At 41.3% G+C, this 21,805-nt stretch overlaps 1 protein-coding gene across 2 annotated transcripts in view; it reads right to left on the reverse strand.

Moving 5' to 3' along the window:
• uts2r1 (urotensin 2 receptor 1) overlaps positions 1-14,833 on the reverse strand; it is a 97,168-nt gene extending 82,335 nt beyond the window's left edge. Inside the window, exon 1 of one of the 2 annotated variants that reach the window (XM_090212280.1) lies at positions 14,489-14,833. In XM_090212280.1, coding sequence (XP_090068406.1) covers positions 14,489-14,504 — 16 coding nt within the window. In that variant the 5' untranslated portion in view covers positions 14,505-14,833. The remainder of the gene's footprint in view (positions 1-14,488) is intronic. The other variant, XM_090212284.1, reaches the window with a different exon arrangement.
• Between the last annotated feature and the right edge of the window lie 6,972 nt (positions 14,834-21,805).

Raw genomic sequence — 21,805 nt, forward strand, 5'->3', positions numbered from 1 at the left:
TATTATCACTAATCCTGTTTGGGAACATCTCAGTCTCCATCCCATTAATATAGACGTGTGCACACTCACACACACACACACACACACACACACACACACACACACACACACACACACACACACACACACACACACACACACACACACACACACACACACACACACACACACACACAGAGAGACACACAGATCCCTCATATCCCCCACATATCCCGTGTTGTGTCCCCTGTATCCCAATTCTGCTGCCTGATTATTTAGAATCTAAATTTGAACAGTTTGTCACAGCAGGACAAAACAACCCTGCAGCAACAAAACTCTCCCTACTGTCCCTTGTTTTTCATTCCTCTCCATGTCTCTCCCTCTCTATTTCATAATTCCCTCCCTTCCTCTCTCTCCTAATTCAATTTAACGTTGTGTTCCTGTTTGTGTATCTTGGAAGGGATGTGAGGCAATATGTGTTCTTGGAATGTGCTGTAATGCTCTAATGTGCTGATGTATTGTAATGTAATGATTTATTGTATATTTGGGTTCGGCAGGTTAGAGCGCTGGGTGAGTAACCGAAAGGTTGCTGGATCGAATCCCAGAGCTGACAAGGTAAAAATCTGTCGTTCTGCACCTGAAAAAGGCAGTTAACCCACTGTTCCCCGGTAGGCCGTCTTTCTAAATAAGAATTTGTTCTCCTGGTTAAATAAAGTAATAAAATAATTACCCAGTTGTGGTTTGAATTCTCTTCCTCTGTCTAGCTCACTCCCTTTCTCTCTCCTTACCGTGTGGTTGAGTTGACGACAATGGGCCTGCCAAGTATTAGGGCTGGAACACTTTTCAGAATTGTTACAAAACAATGTCTCTGTGTACACAGTGTGTGGGGGTGGGGGTGTGTGTGGTGTCCAAACTAAACTCTGATCTCTTCCCTAGCAGTGAGCATCCTCTCATTGTATCATAACAAGCTGCCTTGGGGGACCAGTGTTCCTCTGACGGGCTTCTGTTGGCATTCTGATCCATCATCAACAACTCTGGTTGCACTTCTGGGCAACACATTTCTCTGCCTCTTTCCCTCGTCTCTCTCTCTCTCTTTATCCTTGTGTGTCTTTCTTTCTCTCTCTCTCCTTCTCTCTGTCTCTTTCTCTCTTTGCACCCTCTTCCCTCTTCTCTCTCTCCACTTCGTCCCACTTTCACCTCCCTATCACTCTAAAAGCTATGTGTACTGTACACTTTTGGTTTCCTAGGTTCCGTTAATTTAACCTCCTCAGTGGCAGGATTTGAGGTTAAACACATTTACCACTGTAACGGAGTTGTGTCGCCTTCCTGCAGTATCATAAAACCCACAGCTTCCATTACTGCCATATTAATGACACCCTTGCATCTCTCAGCCGTTCTCTGACAGTTTTCTAAGTGTGTGGAAAAATGTCTACTTGTCAGCATTATCTCACGTAGAGCCATTTGATGTAATCATTTGGGAGTTGTCAACACCGAATAAGAGGTGCCCTCGTTGCCAATATCTGTGTGTGTGCACGAGCGTGCATGGCATGTCTGTCAGAGTTCGGCTGGAAAGACAACCTGTACATTCTAGAGACAGAGTGCCAGGAACGAAAGAGCAGCCATGAGAGAGAGAGTATACATTGAGTAAGAGTGACAGGACATCTCCCAGTTGGTTAGACAGTTGAAACCCTGTCAGGTTCAATGAAGCAAAGAGAGTAGATTGACTCTGGTTTGGCCTGGTGTGTGTGTGTGTGTGATGTGCTGTGCGGCGTGTGTGGAAGAGGCATAACTTAACGTTAAACTCTGTTAAAGCTCTGGTGTAACTAGATCATTATTTAGTTGATCCTTCACTTAGCCAGGTACAGTGCCTTGCGAAAGTATTCGGCCCCCTTGAACTTTGCGAACTTTTGCCACATTTCAGGCTTCAAACATAAAGATATAAAACTGTATTTTTTTGTGAAGAATCAACAACAAGTGGGACACAATCATGAAGTGGAACGGCATTTATTGGATATTTCAAACTTTTTTAACAAATCAAAAACTGAAAAATTGGGCGTGCTAAATTATTCAGCCCCCTTAAGTTAATACTTTGTAGCGCCACCTTTTGCTGCGATTACAACTGTGAGTCGCTTGGGGTATGTCTCTATCAGTTTTGCACATCGAGAGACTGAAATTTTTTCCCATTCCTCCTTGCAAAACAGCTCGAGCTCAGTGAGGTTGGATGGAGAGCATTTGTGAACAGCAGTTTTCAGTTCTTTCCACAGATTCTCGATTGGATTCAGGTCTGGACTTTGACTTGGCCATTCTAACACCTGGATATGTTTATTTTTGAACCCTTCCATTGTAGATTTTGCTTAATGTTTTGGATCATTGTCTTGTTGGAAGACAAATCTCCGTCCCAGTCTCAGGTCTTTTGCAGACTCCATCAGGTTTTCTTCCAGAATGGTCCTGTATTTGGCTCCATCCATCTTCCCATCAATTTTTTGGGAATCAATTTTTTTTTTATATATGTTTTATATCTTTATGTTTGAAGCCTGAAATGTCGCAAAGTTCAAGGGGGCCGAATACCTTCGCAAGGCACTGTATGTCATTGTGAACATTGCGATCGATGGCAACGCCAGTGAAGTCAAAACTATTTTTATAAACACGTCATTGTGATTAAGTTATTTTAAAGTGGAGGTGTGTGTGTGTGCAAGTGTGTATTCATGTGTCACATTTTCCAATAACCAGGCTCATTCTGATTTTAACAGGAGTATGCTGCATCAGCACTGTAATCCGCCTCTAAGGACCACAGAAGCGCATCTTTGTGTTTGTTTTTTCTTTTCTTTTTAACCTGGCTTCCACAGACTATCGTAAAATAGTCAGATAAAGGTGTTTCAGGGCAATCAACACCAATCCTCCTTTGAGGGTCACCGCTGCTGTAGAGGACTTTGAGCTCTCAATCTCTTTGGTCAACGTGAGTAGGACCTTCAAGTGTGCGGATACTCGCAGATGGCATCGCCGGCCGCGTCCTCAATGCATGCATAGACCAACTGGTCAGCGTGTTAACCTTTTTGGGATAGGGGGCAACATTTTCACTTTTGGATGAATAGCTTGCCCAGAGTGAACTGCCTCCTACTCTGTCCCAGATGCTAATATATGCATATTATTAGTTGTATCGGATAGAAAACACTCAAGTTTCTAAAACTGTTTGAATGATGTCTGTGAGTATAACAGAACTCATATGGCAGGCAGAAACCTGAGAAAAAATCCACCAAGAAGTGGGAAATCTGAGGTTTGTCGTTTTTCAACTCAGCCCCCATTGAAGATACAAGGTGATATTAGTTATGTTTCACTTCCCAAGGCTTCCACTAGATGTCAACAGTATTTAGAACCTGTTTTGAGGATTCTACTATAAGGGAGGGGCTCAGAAGGGCTCTTTGAGTGGTCACAGCCTCGGTCTGGCGCACTCACGTGAAAGGTAGCTACGTTCCACTTCATTTGTACAGACAAAGGAATTGTCCGGTTGGAACATTAATGAAGTTTTATTTTAAAAACATCCTAAAGATTGATTCCATACTTAGGTTGGCATGTTTCTACGGGCTGTAACGGAACCTTTTGAACTCTTCATCCGACGTTCGGCGCGACCTGAACGCACTTTTGGATTTGTTTACCAAACGCCCTAACAAAAGAAGATATTTGGACATAACTGATGGACATTATCGAACAAATGAAACATTTATGGTGGAACTGGGATTCCTGGGAGTGCAATCTGATGAAGATCATCAAAGGTAAGTGAATATTTAAAATGCTATTTCTGAGTAATGTTGACTACCCAATGTGGTGGGTATCTTTTTGGCTGCTTTGTTGTCTAAAGGCTGTACTCAGATTATTGCATGGTTTGCTTTCTCCGTAAAGTTTAAAAAAAAATCTGACACAGCGGTTGCATTAAGGAGAAGTTTATCTAAAATTCCATGTATAATAGTCGTATCTTTATCAATGTTTATTATGAGTATTTCTGTAAATTGATGTGGCTCTCTGCACAATCACCGCATGTTTTACAACTACTGAACGTAACGCGCCAATGTAAACTCAGATTTGGTGATATACATATGAACTTTATCAAACAAAACATACATGTACTGTGTAACATGAAGTCCTATGAGTGTCATCTGATGAAGATCATCAAAGGCTAGTGATTCATTTTATCTCTAATTCTGCTTTTTGTGAAAAATGGCTGTGTTTATTCTGTGGCTTGGTGGTGACCTAACATGATCATTTGTGATGCTTTCGCTGTAAATCCTTTTTGAAATCAGACACTGTGGCTGGATTAACGAGAATTGTATCTTTAAAATGGTGTAAAATACTTGTATGCTTCAGGAATTTTAATGATGAGATTTTAGTTGTTTTGAATTTGGCGCCCTGCTCTTTCACTGGCGGAACGGGGTTCCTTTGACAGGTTAACAAACATACTTGACCTCTCCCTGTCTTAGTCTGTGGTCCCCATATGCTTCAAGATGTCCACTATTGTCCCTGTACCCAAGCAAACTAACGTAACCTGCCTAAATGTCTATTGCCCTGTAGCACTCTATTGCCCTGCTTTGAGAGGTGGTCAAGGACCACATCAGCTCCACCTTACCTGTCACCTTGGACCCACTCCAATTTGCATACCGCCTCAACAGATCCATTCCCACCTGGACAAGAGGAACACCTATGTGAGAATTCTGTTCTTCGACTACAGCTCAACTCCAAACTTGACATTAAGCTCAAGGCACTGGGTATGAGCACCTCCCTCTGCAACTGGATCCTGAACTTCCTGACAGGTAGACCTCAGGTGGTGAGGGTAGGCAAAAACACCTCCGCCATGCTGGCCCTCAACATGGGGCTCCCTGTACACCTGTGATGCCATGAATGACTCCAACACCATCATTAGGCTTGCAGATGACACAATGGTGGTGGGCCTGATCATCGACAACAACGACAGCCTACAGGGAGGAGATAGAGCCCTTGTACAGTGTTGCCAGGGAAACAGCCTCAGCAAAAACAGCCTCAGCAAAAACAAGAAGCTGAAGAAATTTGGTATGGGCACTCGGATCCTAAGGAAGTTCTACAGCTGTACAATCACAGCATCTTAACCAGCTGCATCACTGCCTGGTACAGCAACTGCACCGCCCTCAACTGGAAGGCCCTACAGAGGGTGGTACGGACAGCCCAATACATCACTGGGGGCAAGCTCCCTACCCTCCAGGACATCTACACCAGGCGATGTCTGAAGAAGGCCCGAAAGGTCGTCTAGAACTCCAGCCACCCGAGCCACGGACTGTTCACTCTGTTAACGTCTGGCAAGCGATATCGGAGTATCAGGTCTCGGGCCAACAGGCTCTGAGACGGTTTCTACCACCAGGCCATAACACTGCTCGAAAGCTAAACATAGCTTTCTCCCTGCACAGACCTGCACATTAAATACTATTTGCACCGGAAAGATTATGTCAAATTTTGGAAAACTCAGGTTATTGTGTTCCACAGTGCAATTTCAGAATGGATGAACAACAACCAGGCAAGTTTCACAATGAACAATACTTAATTTGAAAAGGTAGGAAATGTCTCTTACAAATTGTTGTTTTTGCAACGTCTGTTTAAAAGTCTCTCCTCAAAAATACCAGCAACTCTTAAAAAAGGCCTCTTTCTTAAAATCCATCAATCAACATGTGTCTTAATTAACAGTCAATACTCATCCACATGTAGCCTCTGTAGTATAGTCCTCCCGTGGTGCCAGTTCCTCCACTTTAGTCAGTCCTTTTCTTCTTAGCGTGCCATTGAATCTATTTCTCTCCACAGGTTCCAGTCTCCATGAAGGGGGGTTCAGGTCCGTCCTCGTGAAGAAAAAGGAAGTGTAAGTATCCGAGGCAGGTAGGTATCACAGTTTCCCAGGATTAATTCCCTTTTACTTCTATATCTTCAGCACAATGTTCGCTCATATCCTGCATAGTCATAACTTATTTAAAGTGCACAGAAGTGACTTTGAGCCGCAGATGATAACCTCAAGGGCGAGAGGAAAAGTACTTAACTTTAGTGCGCTGTTTGTGTTGGGAGCGACGAATGTTCAGAGGCAGGCGTGGATTCGAGCTCTGTGCGTCCTAGGAGTAGACGGCCATCAGAGAGCTGTGTGTCTGCGCTGTCGGGATGCGGGGTCCCGTTCATTTCCTTCACCTGTGCACAATCAAGAGTGGAAAGAGAGGCACGCAGGAATGTCGCCTCTCAATTTGGGTTAGAGAATATCATTGGCGTACAAGCTTAATAGAGAGCACGCGTGAGAATTTAGGACATGCACTATTGGTAGCACATGAGAATTTAGGACATGCACTATTGGTAGCACATGAGAATTTAGGACAGGCACTATTGGTAGCACACGTGAGATTGCACACTTCAATTACTGAACAGAGAGCACTCGTGAATAGGTTGGCTCAGCAAAACGTATTCCCAAACATGTGAACACAGCAAAACGTATTCCCAAACATGTGAACACAGCAAAACGTATTCCCAAACATGTGAACACAGCAAAACGTATTCCCAAACATGTGAACACAGCAAAACGTATTCCCAAACATGTGAACACAGCAAAACGTATTCCCAAACATGTGAACACAGCAAAACGTATTCCCAAACATGTGAACACAGCAAAGGTGAGAGGGAAAGAGGAAGCTCTTCATCACAACAACTATATGCACCTTCGAAAGGATTTGCACTGACTACCCACATATCCAACCCTTGCACACAAACATACATACACAAAACAAACACCCATAAACACACGCAAACACACACACGCTCAGAGCTCACTGTGTGTGTACACTATTGATTCCGCTACCCACTTTAGTGTCTTCAGACAGTATTCATATCCCTTACTTATTCCATATTTTGTTGTGTTACAGCCTGAATTCTAAATGGATCAAATATTTTTGTTCTTCTCACACATCTCAACACTACAAAGGGAAAACATGTTTTTCAAAATGTATGCCCATTTATGGAAAATGGAATACAGAATGATCTAATTTGCGTAAATATTCACAGTCAATACTTTGCAGAAGCACCTTTGGCAGCAATTACAGCTGAGTATTTCTGGGTAAGTCTCTAAGAGCTTTCCACACCTGGACTGTGCAACATTTGCCCATTATTATTTTCAAAATTCTTCAAGCTCTGTCAAATTGGTTGTTGATCATTGCTAGACAACCATTTTCAGTTATTGCCGTAGATTTAAGTCAAAACTGTAACTCGGACACTCAGGAACATTTGGTCTTCTTGGTAAGCAACTCCAGTCTAGATTTGGCCTTGTGTTTTAGGTTTTCGTCCTGCTGAAAGATGAATTCATCTCCCAGTGTCTGGAGGAAAGCAGACTGAATAAGGTTTTCCTCTAGGATTTTGCTTAGCTCTATTTCGTTTGTTTTTTTATCCTGAAAAACATCCCAGTCCTTAATGATTACAACCACAACATGATGCACGTGCTGACGGGATGACCTCACGCAGTTGCTGCATATTATAACGTCAGTATATTCATGCTGCGAACAGCCCGTTCCATCTCATCCCAAAAAATGTTCTATTGGGTTGAGGTCTGTGGACTGCGCAGGCCACTCAAGTAAACTGAACTTGCTGTCATGTTCCTAGAACCATTCTGAGAGAATACGTGCTTTGTGACATGACACATTATCCTGCTGGAAGTAATCATGTGACGAAGGGTGAACCGTCTCCTTGAAGGGATGCACCTGGTCAGCAACAATGTTCACATACACTGTGGTGTTCAAACATTGCCAAGTGGTATCAAGAGACCTAACGTGTGCCAGGAAAACATTCCCCATACCAGTACACCACTGCCACCAGCCTATACCGTTGACACCAGGCAGGATGGGGCCATGGACTCATGCTGCTTACGCCAAATCCTGACTCTGCCAACACCATTGTTATACTGCGCAATGAATTGCCTGTTTGTGGGCTGCCAGTTAGCTTGCCCAATTCTTGCCATTCTCCTTCGACTTCTCTCATCAACAAGCTGTTTTCACTCACAGGCCCACACTGCCTGGATGTTTTTTGTTTATTTCACCATTCTCCGTAAACTCTAAACACTGTCGTGCGTGAAAAGCCCAGGAGGCTGTCCGTTTCTGAGATACTGGAACCGTCGCCCCTGGCAACAACGATCATACCATACTCAAAGTCGATTAGGTCACTCATTTTGCCCATTCTTACCTTCAATTGAATAGTAACTGAATGCCTCGATGCCCGTCTGCCTGCTTTATATATCACGCACGGCCAAGTGACACACTGTCTACAGATTTATAGTATATTCCCATTCCAATGCAGGAAGACCTTCTGTAGAATGTATGACATCACTAGTGTGGTTGAATGATAATTACTGTATGTTGCATAAAATAAACTATATTCATCAATCTGACTTCATTATTATGTGAATAAACGCAACAGGCCCTGTACATCTCTGGAGGATGTAGTCAGCAAGCCAATTAAGAGGCTAAATGCAAATAGCTAATCCAGGCGACCAATGTTACTGTTATTGTAATCCAAACATACTGTATACTATATGTAGTGTAAATTATATTTACCAATAGACCTACTAAATTCTGAATGTACAGTCAATCAAATAATGCATTTTCTCAATTCAACTGATAGGATGTATTAGTCATGAAATAATTAACACTCATACCATTACAGTGTACATGAAATACAGTGCTGTGAAAAAGTTGTTTCTACTTTTGCATGTATTTGATGCTGAATGTTATCAGATCTAAAACCATGACCTAATATTAGATAAAGGGAACCCGAGTGAACAAATAACACATTAATTATATACAAGGAATTTCTCAAAGCTGCTAATGAGAACCTTGAGGACCTTGTACCTAGCCGGTGGGAATTCCGGTGGAGACCCCCACCCAGGTACAGTAGTGGCAGTGCTGGCAACACTAGCTGCAGTAACCCATTGGGAGGGGGTCACACTCGGACAATCAGAGAGGGGGCAAATTATTGTGGCCCTGGCGGCACAAAATAATCAAAAGGTCTGACAGCTCAGAGATGCTTGGGAAAATGGTCACAACGGGGGACCAGTGTGTGTTTTAGGGGAAAGGGGTGTATCTGAGCTCCGTCTGCTAGGACTTGACATTAGTTAAGCAAATCTCCCCATTCTTGCTCCATTTTGCATGCCTTCGCTAACAGCTACAACTGTAAATGCATTTGCGCATCAAGTCTTCTCTTGAGTTGGGCTCGGGGATGCATCAACTGTGGAACATGTGAGCGTGTGGTTGTTTGTGGGGGAAGGGTGGGGAGAGTGTGTGTATGTATCCTACATCTGTTGCTAATGGGTAGTGATGTTAGGAACAGTATAGGATTAATCACAATAATTGTTTACTAAAATAATAATTGCTTACCAAAAATATAATTTTAGCAATGCCAGTCATGGTTATAGGTAATACTTTTTTTATATGAAGTGCCTACATTATTATGCATATTATTCGTTAATTGTGGAAATAAATTAAGATATCCAATATGTTTTATATAGTGTATATATATATATTTTAATAACAGTATACAATACAATCGAGGTGAGGGCATTGGAAATGCTTTTGGCTGTTAATCTCCTTCTGTTCTTTAGGTGGTACTGTCTGTTCTTTTTAAAGGATGGGTCCCAATCTCTCAAAGGCCCTAGGATACAGGTGGACAGGTGTGGTCTGCCAGTCACTGGGACGACAACCTAACTTGGGATGGGGGGAGGTTTTAGCGGGTTGGAATAGTGGAGAACAATTAGAGGTTTACTCAGTAGCAGTGCAATTATCATGGTGCGGTTATATGGACACTCAATCATCATGGTACTTTTTAAATGGTCAATTACAAACATATACTGGAACTAGTAGATATATGGAGGCCTGACCTAGTGAGATATACATGGCAGAGGCTAAATCAAGCTAGTTATCTTGAGTACTTTCTTATGTCATTCTCGCCGGCACCAAAAGTTTGAAAAGTGTTGATAGGGGACAGAATGCGGTCGGACCATCAAATAATTGGCATATACATTACTCTTTCCACGTGGACGAGGATTTTGGAAATTTTATCAAAGCCTATTGGTTGACAACTTGTTTTGAACCAGAACATAATTTATAACTGACCTTTTCAAACATAGCATTTTCCAAAGTACAGCAGATCCCCTTATTGTATTGGACACTTTTAAATGTGCCTTTTAGAGGCCATGCAATTAAAACAAAGAAAATTTAAGTCAAAAGAGTTAATTTCAACAAAGGACATAGAGGGACTAACAGTACGGATAGATCACACTAAAACGGTACCATAGAGGCAATGAATAAGTTAGACACAATAAATAATAATGAACAAACTTATTCAAGAAATAATGGTACCATGTCGTCCAAACAAGTTATACTTTTGACTCAACTGTCCATAGAACATTCTTCCAAGAGTCTTGATGATCATCCAGGTGTTTACAGGTGCTTTTTGGAAAACTTGAGTCAACTTCTTTGATGAGATGGGTCCCACTGCATAACACAGTAAGGACCTCATACCAACGGTCAAGCATGGCGGTGGTAGTGTGATGGTTTGGGGAAGCTTTACTGCCTCAGGAGCTGGATGACTTGCTTTTATAGAAGGAACCAAAGAATTCTACAGGAGAATGTCAAGCCTGTGAGTTGAGGCGCAGCCAGAGGGAAGGTTCACTGTGTCATGTAATTATTTAATCAAATTAGATTGGAATGTAATTACTGCAGGGTGGAACGTGTGTCTGACTTAGACAGGAGATGGAGCCTATTAGTGATTGTACGTGAGTGTCACTTCCTGTGGGATTGTGATGGTGGGCATCATAGGGTGTGTACGATGGGATGAATCTGATGTAGATTACGCGTAGGGAAGAAACCACAAGGATCCAGAGGTTTACACAAACATGTGCATGTACACACACTCATTCAAGTGCGAACATGTGGATGCACTGTAGACAAAAAACACACAGCACCCAAGCTCTTTTATACCAATTTAGATCATAGAGCCAAGACTAAATCGCACACTGCATAAACAAACAGTATTTTAAGAAAAGTATGTGCTCAAATTGTCACTTAAGTTGCTGAGCCCATGTGGTTTCAGATGAGCTGATTGGAAGCTATGCAAAGGTCTACATTTCACAGCACATGAGTTTCTGATTAAATCATTCACGTTTCATGGTTAGGAGGGTACAGATTGCACAATATATATTTTTTTACATGCTGCTAAATGAATCATTTAGATGACTTTGGAAATACTCAATGAAACATTAAGCATTACAGATGTGTGTTGCATATAAATAAAAATTAACTTTAACAACTCAAGAGTGACAGAGTGAGATACAGTAGACAGCGACAAAAAGAGACAAAAAAAAGAGGTGTGTGTGTGCCGTGTGTGTGTGTGCCGTGTGTGTGTGCCGTGTGTCTGTGTGTGCCCGTGTCAGACAGCCGGTCTCCAGAGGAGTGTCTAATTTGAAGAGTGCCTTTACTGCTGCCTGGTAGTCTGTCATTGTTTTCCGACCTCTGACCCATAATGGGAACATGTCCATCCGTGTTTAACTTCCTGGATCAAAACTTCTAATAAAGGACAGAAATCATCCCTGTTTCTCTCCAAGGACAGTTCGTGTCCTGTCACGTCTATTTTGCTGGCAGATGAAATTATATAAAAACCTATAGGGAAAGTTTGATCTATTTTTTGTCATTGATGAGGACATGTCTTTGAGGTTGAGTGAGATCAGAGGATGGGCTTGTCAGTATATACTGTGGGGAACCAGAATGCACTATCATCCATTTGGCTGGCTGCCAAAATATAGATGGAGAAGGGGAACAAGTGAGTGTTCCCTTTGTACTCTTTCAGGTGACAGTCCTACACAGTGGGCAGGTTTCCACTGACCTAGGTTTATTTGACAAAAAGCAATGTAGCAACAACAAAATGGAAGCGGCAGATATAGGAGAAACGCTCTAATGATCGACAACATTTTTATCTGTTCGACAGGTGTGGATTTCTCTTTTGTGTAACTTTGTTTTTCGAATAAATTATGATTGACGAATACTTTTGAAGGTACACAGGTCACGTGATGTCATCACGTATCTATAAGCTGCGTAACTATAAGCTCCACTATTTATTCAAAATGTCTACTGCTTGCCAAATCAATTGTTTCGACTATAAAAAATAGTACGGATGAGAATGTCTGAATTGCGTTGACTTGCTTTTCTAGTTGGTTTAACTGGCAAGTGTCACCGTCCAGTTATTTCAGATCTACCGGAGTGAACATTTCACCATGACAATACGTTGGCACAAGATAATTATTAGAATATGGCAAATATTAGTCAATTATTGCATTCTATCCATGCCAGTATTCACGGGCTACCTGAGACATCAAACAAATAGCTAGGAGGCAATTTATTAATGTGCAATATGCCTGAATGGGTAGTGGAAACACAACATTTTTATTAGACACTAGGTTTTTGCAAAAAAACGTTTTTCCTAAGTGTGACGTCATTACGTCCAGCTGTTTTTATCGACACAAGATAGTTCAATGGAAACGCACCCTAGCAGGCAATAGTTGCATCTATTTTATATGTGAACTTTGTAAACGTCAACAACAAAAAATCACTGGACAAGTTAATGGAAACATAGCTAATGTCAATTTACAGGAACTCTCTCCAAGCGTTTTAATATTTTGAGTGACAGCTTGTCAAATAACCCATCGTCAGATGAGACAGATGCTCCCGGGAGTTTAAGATTGGGCTTTGTTTCTAAATATCTACAAGAGATTCCTACCGAAACAGACACTGACTCAGACATGTTAAAGATGTTAAATCCTGATTATTCCATTATCCTATTTTTAATTAATCTATGACTCAGCTGTCTATTATCTGAAATATGAATAATCATGAAATGTTTTTCCCAGTGACTTTATTATGCTGCATCTGGATTTGATCATTAACTTGTTTAATTATTTCTGATTAGCCCAGACGGCTGAGGGTCTAACACCCTCCACCGCCCACCCCCTCAATCGATAGACACACTATTAACTCAATAATGATTGACATCTCTAATTTGACCCCATCTCTTTCTCTCTCGTTCCGATAAAATGTCTCAGCTCTGGTCTAATTCCTGACATAGTGAATACATTCAAAGTTTTAAACTAGATATTTTCTAGATATACACTCCCCTAAGAATTGTAATGCCCAGACATCCACAAAAAGTTTTGAGTGATGCTCCTATTCAGTTTGATCTTTCTCTTAAGCCCCTCAGACATATCAGTCTGGAGTCTGGTTTGTGAGATGAGTAACCCAGCATGATTTAATGCCTAGGATTTAGCTCAAAGGGCTAGCACAGAGTGATGGTGCACAGATGACCAGGGTTCAAAGGCAGTTGGTCACACCTGTATCATTTACAATGAACTAGAGTGTCCAAATATGTGCATTTACACTTATTGGATGACGTGTCAACACCCTTTTACACTCACTGCAAGTTCATCCGGGTGTACACCACAAGATTTTGGCCATGATTTAGCTGTTCCAGACAAGTTTTTGTGATTGGAGACAAAATCCCCATGTCATTGCCTGCTTGGGGCGCGCAGCTGTCGCACTTATTTAATGTGAGAGGGTCAGATACGCAGTCTAAGGGCTAGCGATCCCGTCTTTGAGCCGTCCCAGACATCCCAATATTTTCAAACATGTTTGATTTTAACGACACAAAATCTGTAGTGTGATGTGCAATGACAGGTTTTGAGAACGGTGATCAGCAATAGCCAATGAGAGCTCGCCAGAGAAGAAGCCATTGAGATGATGACGTAGTAAACCTGTTATGGCTGCAATCCCAATATCGGGATCGATATGACAACTACTAGTGAAAATAGAGGGCGCCAAATTCAAACCACAGAAATCTCATAATTACAATTCCTAAAACATGCATGTGTCTTATATCATTTTAAAGCTATTCTCATTGTTAATCCCACCAAAGTGTCTGATTTCAAATAGGCTTTTCAGCAAAAGCACTACAAACGATTATGTTAGGTCTCCACCAAACCACAATAAGCACAGCCATTTTCCAGCAAAATATAGCATTTCAAAAAGCATAAATAAAGATCAAATTAATCACTAACCTTGAATTATCTTCATCAGATGACACTCATAGGACTTCATGTTACACGATACATGCATGTTTTGTTTGATAAAGTTCATATTTATATAAAAAAAACTGAGTTTACATTGTCTATTTAGATTCACTAGTTCCAAAAACATCAAGTGATTTTGCATAGCCACATCATTTCAACAGAAATACTCATCATAAATGTAGAGTTATACACATGGAATTATAGATATACCTCTCCGTAATGCAACCGCTGTGTCAGATTTTAAAAAAAGTTTACGGAAAAAGCAACCCATGCAATAATCTGAGACGGCACTCAGAACAGTAGCCAAATTAGCCTCCATGTTGGAGTCACCAGAAACCAGAAAATACATGATAAATGATTCCTTACCTTTGATGAACTTCATCAGAATGCAGTCCTAGAAATCCCAGGTCCACAATAAATGCTTGATTTGTTCGAAAATGTCCCTTATTTATATCCAATTAGCTACTTTGATTAGCGTGTTTGGTAAACAATTCCAAAGTCACAAAGCGCGTCCACTATAACGTGACGAAATGTCCAAAAGTTACATAACAGTCAGTAGAAACATGTCAAACTATGTACTGAATCAATCTTTAGAATGTTGTTTACATATATCTTGAATAACGTTCCAACCGGAGAATTAGAATTACTTCAGATGAGCGGTGGAACGCAAGTCCTTCCACTGTGAACGTGCCTGGTGAAAGCATGGTCCACTCATGGCTATGGTGACTATTTCCTGTGTCAATCGACCCCCCCTTCACATTAGAGTCATCAGACAAATTTCCATTGACTGCTGACATCTAGTGGAATGCGTAGGAAGTGAAAACTCATCCATATCTCGTCGTAATTTCAATGAGACCTTGGTTGAAAATCTGCCTCCTCCAGAAAAAAAACAGGAAGTGGAATTTCTCAGGTTTTTGCCTGCTATATAAGTTATGTTATACTCACAGACATAATTCAAACAGTTTTAGAAACTTCAGAGTGTTTTCTATCCAATGCAAATATTAGCAGCTATGACTGAGGAGCAGGCCGTTTGATATGGGCACCTTTCATCCAAGCTACTCAATACTGCCCCTGCAGCCATAAAAAGTGAAGTCACCCAGAATGTGTAGACTCTCAAGCAGAGCGATGACTACTACTAGTATGCGTTTGCAGGGCTACTTGCCTTTAACCAAAGCCAAAGTGTCAAATCATTACCGCTCTGATGTTTACAAGCAATGTTATTCAATTCAAAATCTAGATATTTCAACTCTCTATGGCAAGCGTGAATGTCTGACTGAAAAAGTTTATTAGGCTGCTTTGGTCCACAGCCCTATCTAGCTACGTTATTAATAATCTAATCACATCAACACATTGTATTTGCGAGACAGCATGGTATCGAGAATCCACGCAACCAAGTGAAGAATCTTGTAGTGTGTGACCCACTATGTTGGCAAGACCGAAAAATACAGGAAATACGGTTGTTAATGTGAGAAGCTCAGCAGTAAGGATTTTGAAAGTCGTGTAGTGAATGGCCAGCATTAGATGAGTAACCCTGGGCACCCAAGTGGTGCAGCGGTCTAAGGCACTGCATCTCAGTGCTAGAGGTGTCACTACAGACCTGGCTCAATTCCAGGCTGAATCACAACTGGCTGTGATTGGGAGTCCCATAGGGTGGCACACAATTGGCCCAGTGTAGTCTGGGCTGGGGTAGGCTGTCATTGTAAATAATAATTTGTTCTTAACTGACTTGCCTAGTTTAAAAAAAAAGTTAATTGCACACAGGTAGAGTGGCTGCCCTTGCAGGCTGCCCTCGCAACAACATTTCACAGTCTCAATTTTAGTATTCAACATTTGTCCATTAACGTCAAAACTTGACAGTTACATTTAGGAATGAATACCGACTGGATATGGTAAGGGTTAAGGTTTGAGATAGGGTTAAAACTTAAAGAAGAAAAATATGAGTGCCGAGCACTGGGATTGACACTGTGATCCTAGGATCTGTATCTAGCTGTTTAACCCTTCCACAATCCACAACACCCTAGCAAGCCATAAGCCTACTTGGTGGTAATAGTGGCCAGTATTGAAGTATCTCCCGACATCCTGGGGACCTGGACAAATGTTGAATACTGAAGTGGATCTGGCGTGACCTGGTTTGCCTTTGCTAGTTTTCTCACCAAGACATCAACCACCCTCCTCACAGGGGGAGAACGGCTTTGAAGACTAATGTAAAGCATTACGTAATCCACCCCAGCCATTACTAGAGGTGTTTGAATTTGAGAGTTTCACTTCATTGCCTGTGATTACTTCTTCTCAGCCAGGTCCAGTCTGTTCCTGATTTCTGTGTACTCTAATTCAGCGATTCCCAAACTGGTGTACACGCAATGCCATCGGGGTTACGCCAAATAAAAATGTGGTTCACATTTTTTTTATTTTTTTTTATAAATAAATAAATATTCACATTTTCAAATAGTCCATTTATATTTTCCAACGGGGCTATACATTTGGGTGAGTTTTTTTTCCTCGCCTGAGTAGCCTCATTTCACTGCCCATAGAGACACATACCAGCTCTACTGGTAGTACTGCTCCTACCAACAGTACAAAAGTGGTTCCTCCTTTAAAAGTTGTGTCATACTGCAGCACACCTTGCGGGCTGCTGCAGCATTCTGTGGCACATTATTTAATTGTTAGACATTTTTTTCTGTTAATGCAAGTTAGTGCTAGTTGGTCCACCAGAGGGCATCTTTGAGAAGCATTTGATAGTCTTCCATATTGGCATTACCAGAGAATTTAAAACCTTTTTTGTAATAACAGTATATATATGGGAATGATTTTAAGAAATTTGGCTTAATTAATTTGATTAATATTATGGTGTTTCTATTCCGAGAAAAACTCAAAACGAAACCCTCAGGGTTTCCGTTAGGATGGAATGGAAAATATGGCGCTGTGCAACGTGAAGGAAAAGTAGGCTAAAGCAGATTCTAAATTGTTTGCTTTCATTAGACAACTTGGTTCCAATATTTCTGTTAATCAGTGATATTTATTCCCATAGCAATTCGTTATGGATCCATAACTAAATCAACATCTGCATTTTGAAAGAGTATTTTTTTATCCTTTTTATCCTTATTTTATTAACGAAAGCATTAAGATGCTGATGAAGAAATACAGTATTGTTAAGTATATGCTTTTACATTTGGATAATAAAGCATTTAAAGCATTTTGAAGATATAAGCCACCTTCATTTTTTTATTAGGCTACTGTGCAGTCTGACAAGTAGACATAGCCTACGGTATATACTGTAGTAAACATGGGAAAGTGCTTAATTCCTTACATTAGGGAGAGCAGACCATGTCCAGACTTTCTCAGTGACCTCAAGTATTCAATCGTCTGACAAACAAAGACTTCCCATCCTGCAGGCCCAGGCATGGATCAAAGCTGGCGAGACATTCAATAACATCATCTTCACAGACAAATCAACTCTGGCCCTTGAGCAATTTGCTCAAAATTGCTACAGAAAAAAGGAAGAAGATCAAGCAAGACGAGTCCCAAGCATCCGCTGAAACTCCATGTGTGGGTGGCAATTTCTCACCAGGGACCAGGCCCATATTTGACTTTTGATGATAAGTTTGGCTATTTACAAAGCAAAATGTACATAAAAAATTGCAGCCTACACCTCACGGACTGTTATGTGGTCCACAGTAATTCACTCTTGCCTCCTTTTTCAGGTATCATAACACAAGATTTCTTTGAGGAAGAAATCATCAAGAGATATGCTGGACCCTCTGTCAGAGAGGTGTTTCTGGGTACACATCGTTTATTTCAAGGTAGGATTATAGCAATATTTTGTTACGTTTAGGCCTATTTACATTTCTATTATTTTACCTAATGTTGGCTGTAAGTCACCATTAATGATTTCTTATCCAAATGCAGACAATGACCCACCCGGGTTTGCATTGCAAAGGAGGGCATATGTAGTAAAATAAAGGCTAAATCAAAATATATTAAAGTCCTACAACACCTACGGTAGGCCAGCAGTATATCTAATAATATTTTTACATGTAGGTCTACTGATTTAAACCCAATCGAACTTATTTGGCATCAACTGAAAACATTAATCCGTAACTCTGCCAAGCCTACAAGCAAAGAGGAACTGGTCAAGACCCTCAAGATGTTTTGGCTAGAGAAATTGACGATACAACAATGCAACAAATACATTGATCATCTCAGCAAGGTTTTACCTGTGGTCGTGGAGCTGGGTGGAAGTGCGACTAAAATGCAGTTTAAATACAAATCCGCATTTGAATGTCTTTTTTCTCGTAATTATATTAACGAAATCATAAAGATGTTAATGAAGAAATACTGTACTGCTGTTTTGAGTTAGAAATGTAACACTTCAGAGTACTTATTAAGCATCGAATACATTGCAAGTTGAGGGATTTTCACTACAGTAGCCGGGCTATAAAAAGTATATTGTCCTGCTAATAGGAATCATTTGCATGATGGGCTACACCTGTTACAGTACTGCAGTACACTTGTGATAAACATGTGTCTGAAAACCTGTTTTCAAAATGCCTCCAGTTGTCCATCATAACAGTAAATAAAAACACAGCATCTTGTTTATATTCTGTATTGTAATTACAATGTCACAAAGAATTTGTATCTACCTTTCCAATTGCTTTTAGAGTTTGGGATTTACAAATGTGTGCTTTTCCTTATAAGTTATTGTTTTAGTTCGAACGTGCAGACCTTTTTTGTTTAAATGATTGTTTTATGTAGGATGCTACATGCTCGTTCCTTGCCCTCTCCCACACGTCATTCTCCGCCTGAGTGGCTCGCTTGTGGGCATGCTAGTACGAAATGGCAGCACCTTCCGTTGTGCATCAAGAATTCAGCATAGCAAATTTGTATGAAGGTCTGGTTATTCACAGGCAAATAGTAATATGCTCTAAACCGCTCTGGTGACAAACTTTGCTGCCCTGTTTTCAATCGTCCACATGGCTGGGAGAACATCCTCAAATTAATGCAGATGAAGGGAGGTAGATATGCATAGGAGGTGTAGTGTACTGGTTTTTTTCTGCATAAACTCAGCAAAAAAAGAAATGTCACTTTTTCAGGACGCTGTCTTTCAAAGATAAATCAAAATAACTTCACAGATCTTAATTGTAAAGGGTTTGTTGAATGAAACATAAACAGTTGATGAACATGCACCTGTGGAACGGTCGTTAAGACACTAACAGCTTACAGACGTTAAGCAATTAAGGTCACAGTTATGAAAACTTAGGACGCTAAAAGAGAACTTTCTACTGACTCTGAAAATCACCAAAAGAAAGATGCCCAGGGTCCCTGCTCATCTGCGTGAACGTGCCTTAGGCATGCTACAAGGAGGCATGAGGACTGCAGATGTGGCCAGGGCAATAAATTGCAATGTCCGTACTGTGAGACGCCTAAGACAGCGCTACAGGGAGACAGGACGGACAGCTGATCGTCCTCGCAGTGGCAGACCACGCGTAACAACACCTGCACAGGATCGGTACATCCGAACACAGGATGGCAAAAACAACTGCCCGAGTTACACCAGGAATGCACAATCCCTCCATCAGTGCTCAGACTGTCCACAATAGGCTGAGAGAGGCTGGACTGAAGGCTTGTAGGCCTGTTGTAAGTCAGGTCCTCACCAGACATGACCGGCAAAAAGTGATGAGTAGCGATTTTGTCTCACCAGGGGTGATGGTTGGATTCGCGTTTATCGTCGAAGGAATGAGCGTTACACCGAGGCCTGTACTCTGGTGCAGGATCGATTTGGAGGTGGAGGGTCCATCATGGTCTGGGGCGGTGTGTCACAGCATCATCGGACTGAGCTTGTTGTCATTGCAGGCAATCTCAATGCTGTGCGTTACAGGGGAGACATCCTCCTCCCTCATGTGGTACCCTCCCTGCAGGCTCATCCTGACATAACCCTACAGCATGACAATGCCACCAGCCATACTGCTCATTCTGTGCGTGATTTCCTGCAAGACAAGAATGTCAGTGTTCTGCCATGGCCAATCCCATTGAGCACGTCTGGGACCTGTTGGATCGGAGGGTGAGGGCTAGGGCCATTCCCCCCAGAAATGTCCGGGAACTTGCAGGTGTCTTGGTGGAAGAGTGGGGTAAAATCTTACAGCAAGAATTGGCAAATCTGGTGCAGTCCATGAGGAGTACTTAATGCAGCTGGTGGCCACACCAGATGCTGACTGTTACTTTTGATTTTGACCCCCCTTTGTTCAGGGCCACATTATTCCATTTAATTTATGTTTATCACATTTCTGTGGAACTTGTTCAGTTTATGTCTCAGTGTTGCATCTTATGTTCATAAAAACATTTACACGTTAAGGTTGCTGAAAATAAACGCAGTTGACAGTGAGAGGACGTTTATTTTTTTGTTGAGTTTATATGATTTACAAATCAGTCTTTATTTAAACCACGTTTCTTGTCTATTTCGTGGTTACAATGTGTAATCATTGATGTCCCAGGAGCAGGAGTGGTAAACACTGTAAAAGTGTATAATTATAATACATACATGCAGACACAGCGTCATTCAAAGAATGGAGTTTGATACACCTGGTATTGGATATGAATGAACTTTATGACAAAGCAAATGTGCACAACTGTTTGTCTCTACATTAACTAACATATTCCTCGCAATTGTACATTTTTTGCTCGACTCATTATGACGTTATAATCACTTACATTTGCTTCCACCAAAATGTTTTTGCCAGACATCTTTGCTAAAGAAAGTCACCAGCGACGGGTACCATAACGTCAAATTCGTCATTGGAAACACTCAATATGATTGGTCATATAAAAACCTTGGGAACCAAATGCAAAATGAGTGCTCTAACTCCCCCCTGTGGTGGTCAGGAGCAATGAAGCAGTGATGCTGGGTATCTCTAAGTCACGCTGCGTGAGCTCGCAACTGTACACCTGCACCTGTCGATGACACAAGTTCTGCTTCCACGAGCACATCCATTGCTAGCAACAGCATTGCTAGCATAATTCTACATTTGTTGTTAGCACAGCTAGCATGGACACTGACAGTTGTGAATCTGATGCAGCCGAAGAGTTACTGCCCCCTTGCCCGGAAAATCAATGAACAACAGACAGGGACATTGGACCATCAAAGAGGCGCAAATATGATGAGAACTACATTGATTTTGGGTTCACTTATATTGTGAGTAGCGTCTTCCTCAGCCACAGTGTGTTAAATGTACAAAAGTACTATCTCACAACTCGATGAAACCTTCACTCTTGCGCAGACATTTAGAAACAAAACATGCTAATTTGAAAAATTTGCCACGGGAGTTTTTTGAGCGAGAATTAAGACGATTTTCGAGTAGTAAGTCATATATACAACTTATAAAACGTATAAAATCAAGAAGCGTCTTATATGGCCAGCTACCGAGTAGCTAGGACAGGCAAGCCCCATACTATTGTGGAGGACTTAATTCTTCCTGTTGCCGCTGATATGCCCTGGACAATACCAGGGGAAAATGTCCAAAAAACTATACAGACAATGACTTCAACAAAAAACACTGTTTCACAATGCTTCAGTGACGTGGCAGGAGACGTTTTGAAACAATTACTGCTTCGCATACAAGCCAGTGTTTTCTATGCTTTACAGCTGGATGAGTCAACAGACGTGGCGGGCCTGGCACATCTCGTGGTATA

This window comes from Oncorhynchus mykiss, chromosome 20 (assembly GCF_057628025.1).
Source record: "Oncorhynchus mykiss isolate SJ-2025 chromosome 20, ASM5762802v1, whole genome shotgun sequence".
Classification (NCBI taxonomy): domain Eukaryota; kingdom Metazoa; phylum Chordata; class Actinopteri; order Salmoniformes; family Salmonidae; genus Oncorhynchus; species Oncorhynchus mykiss.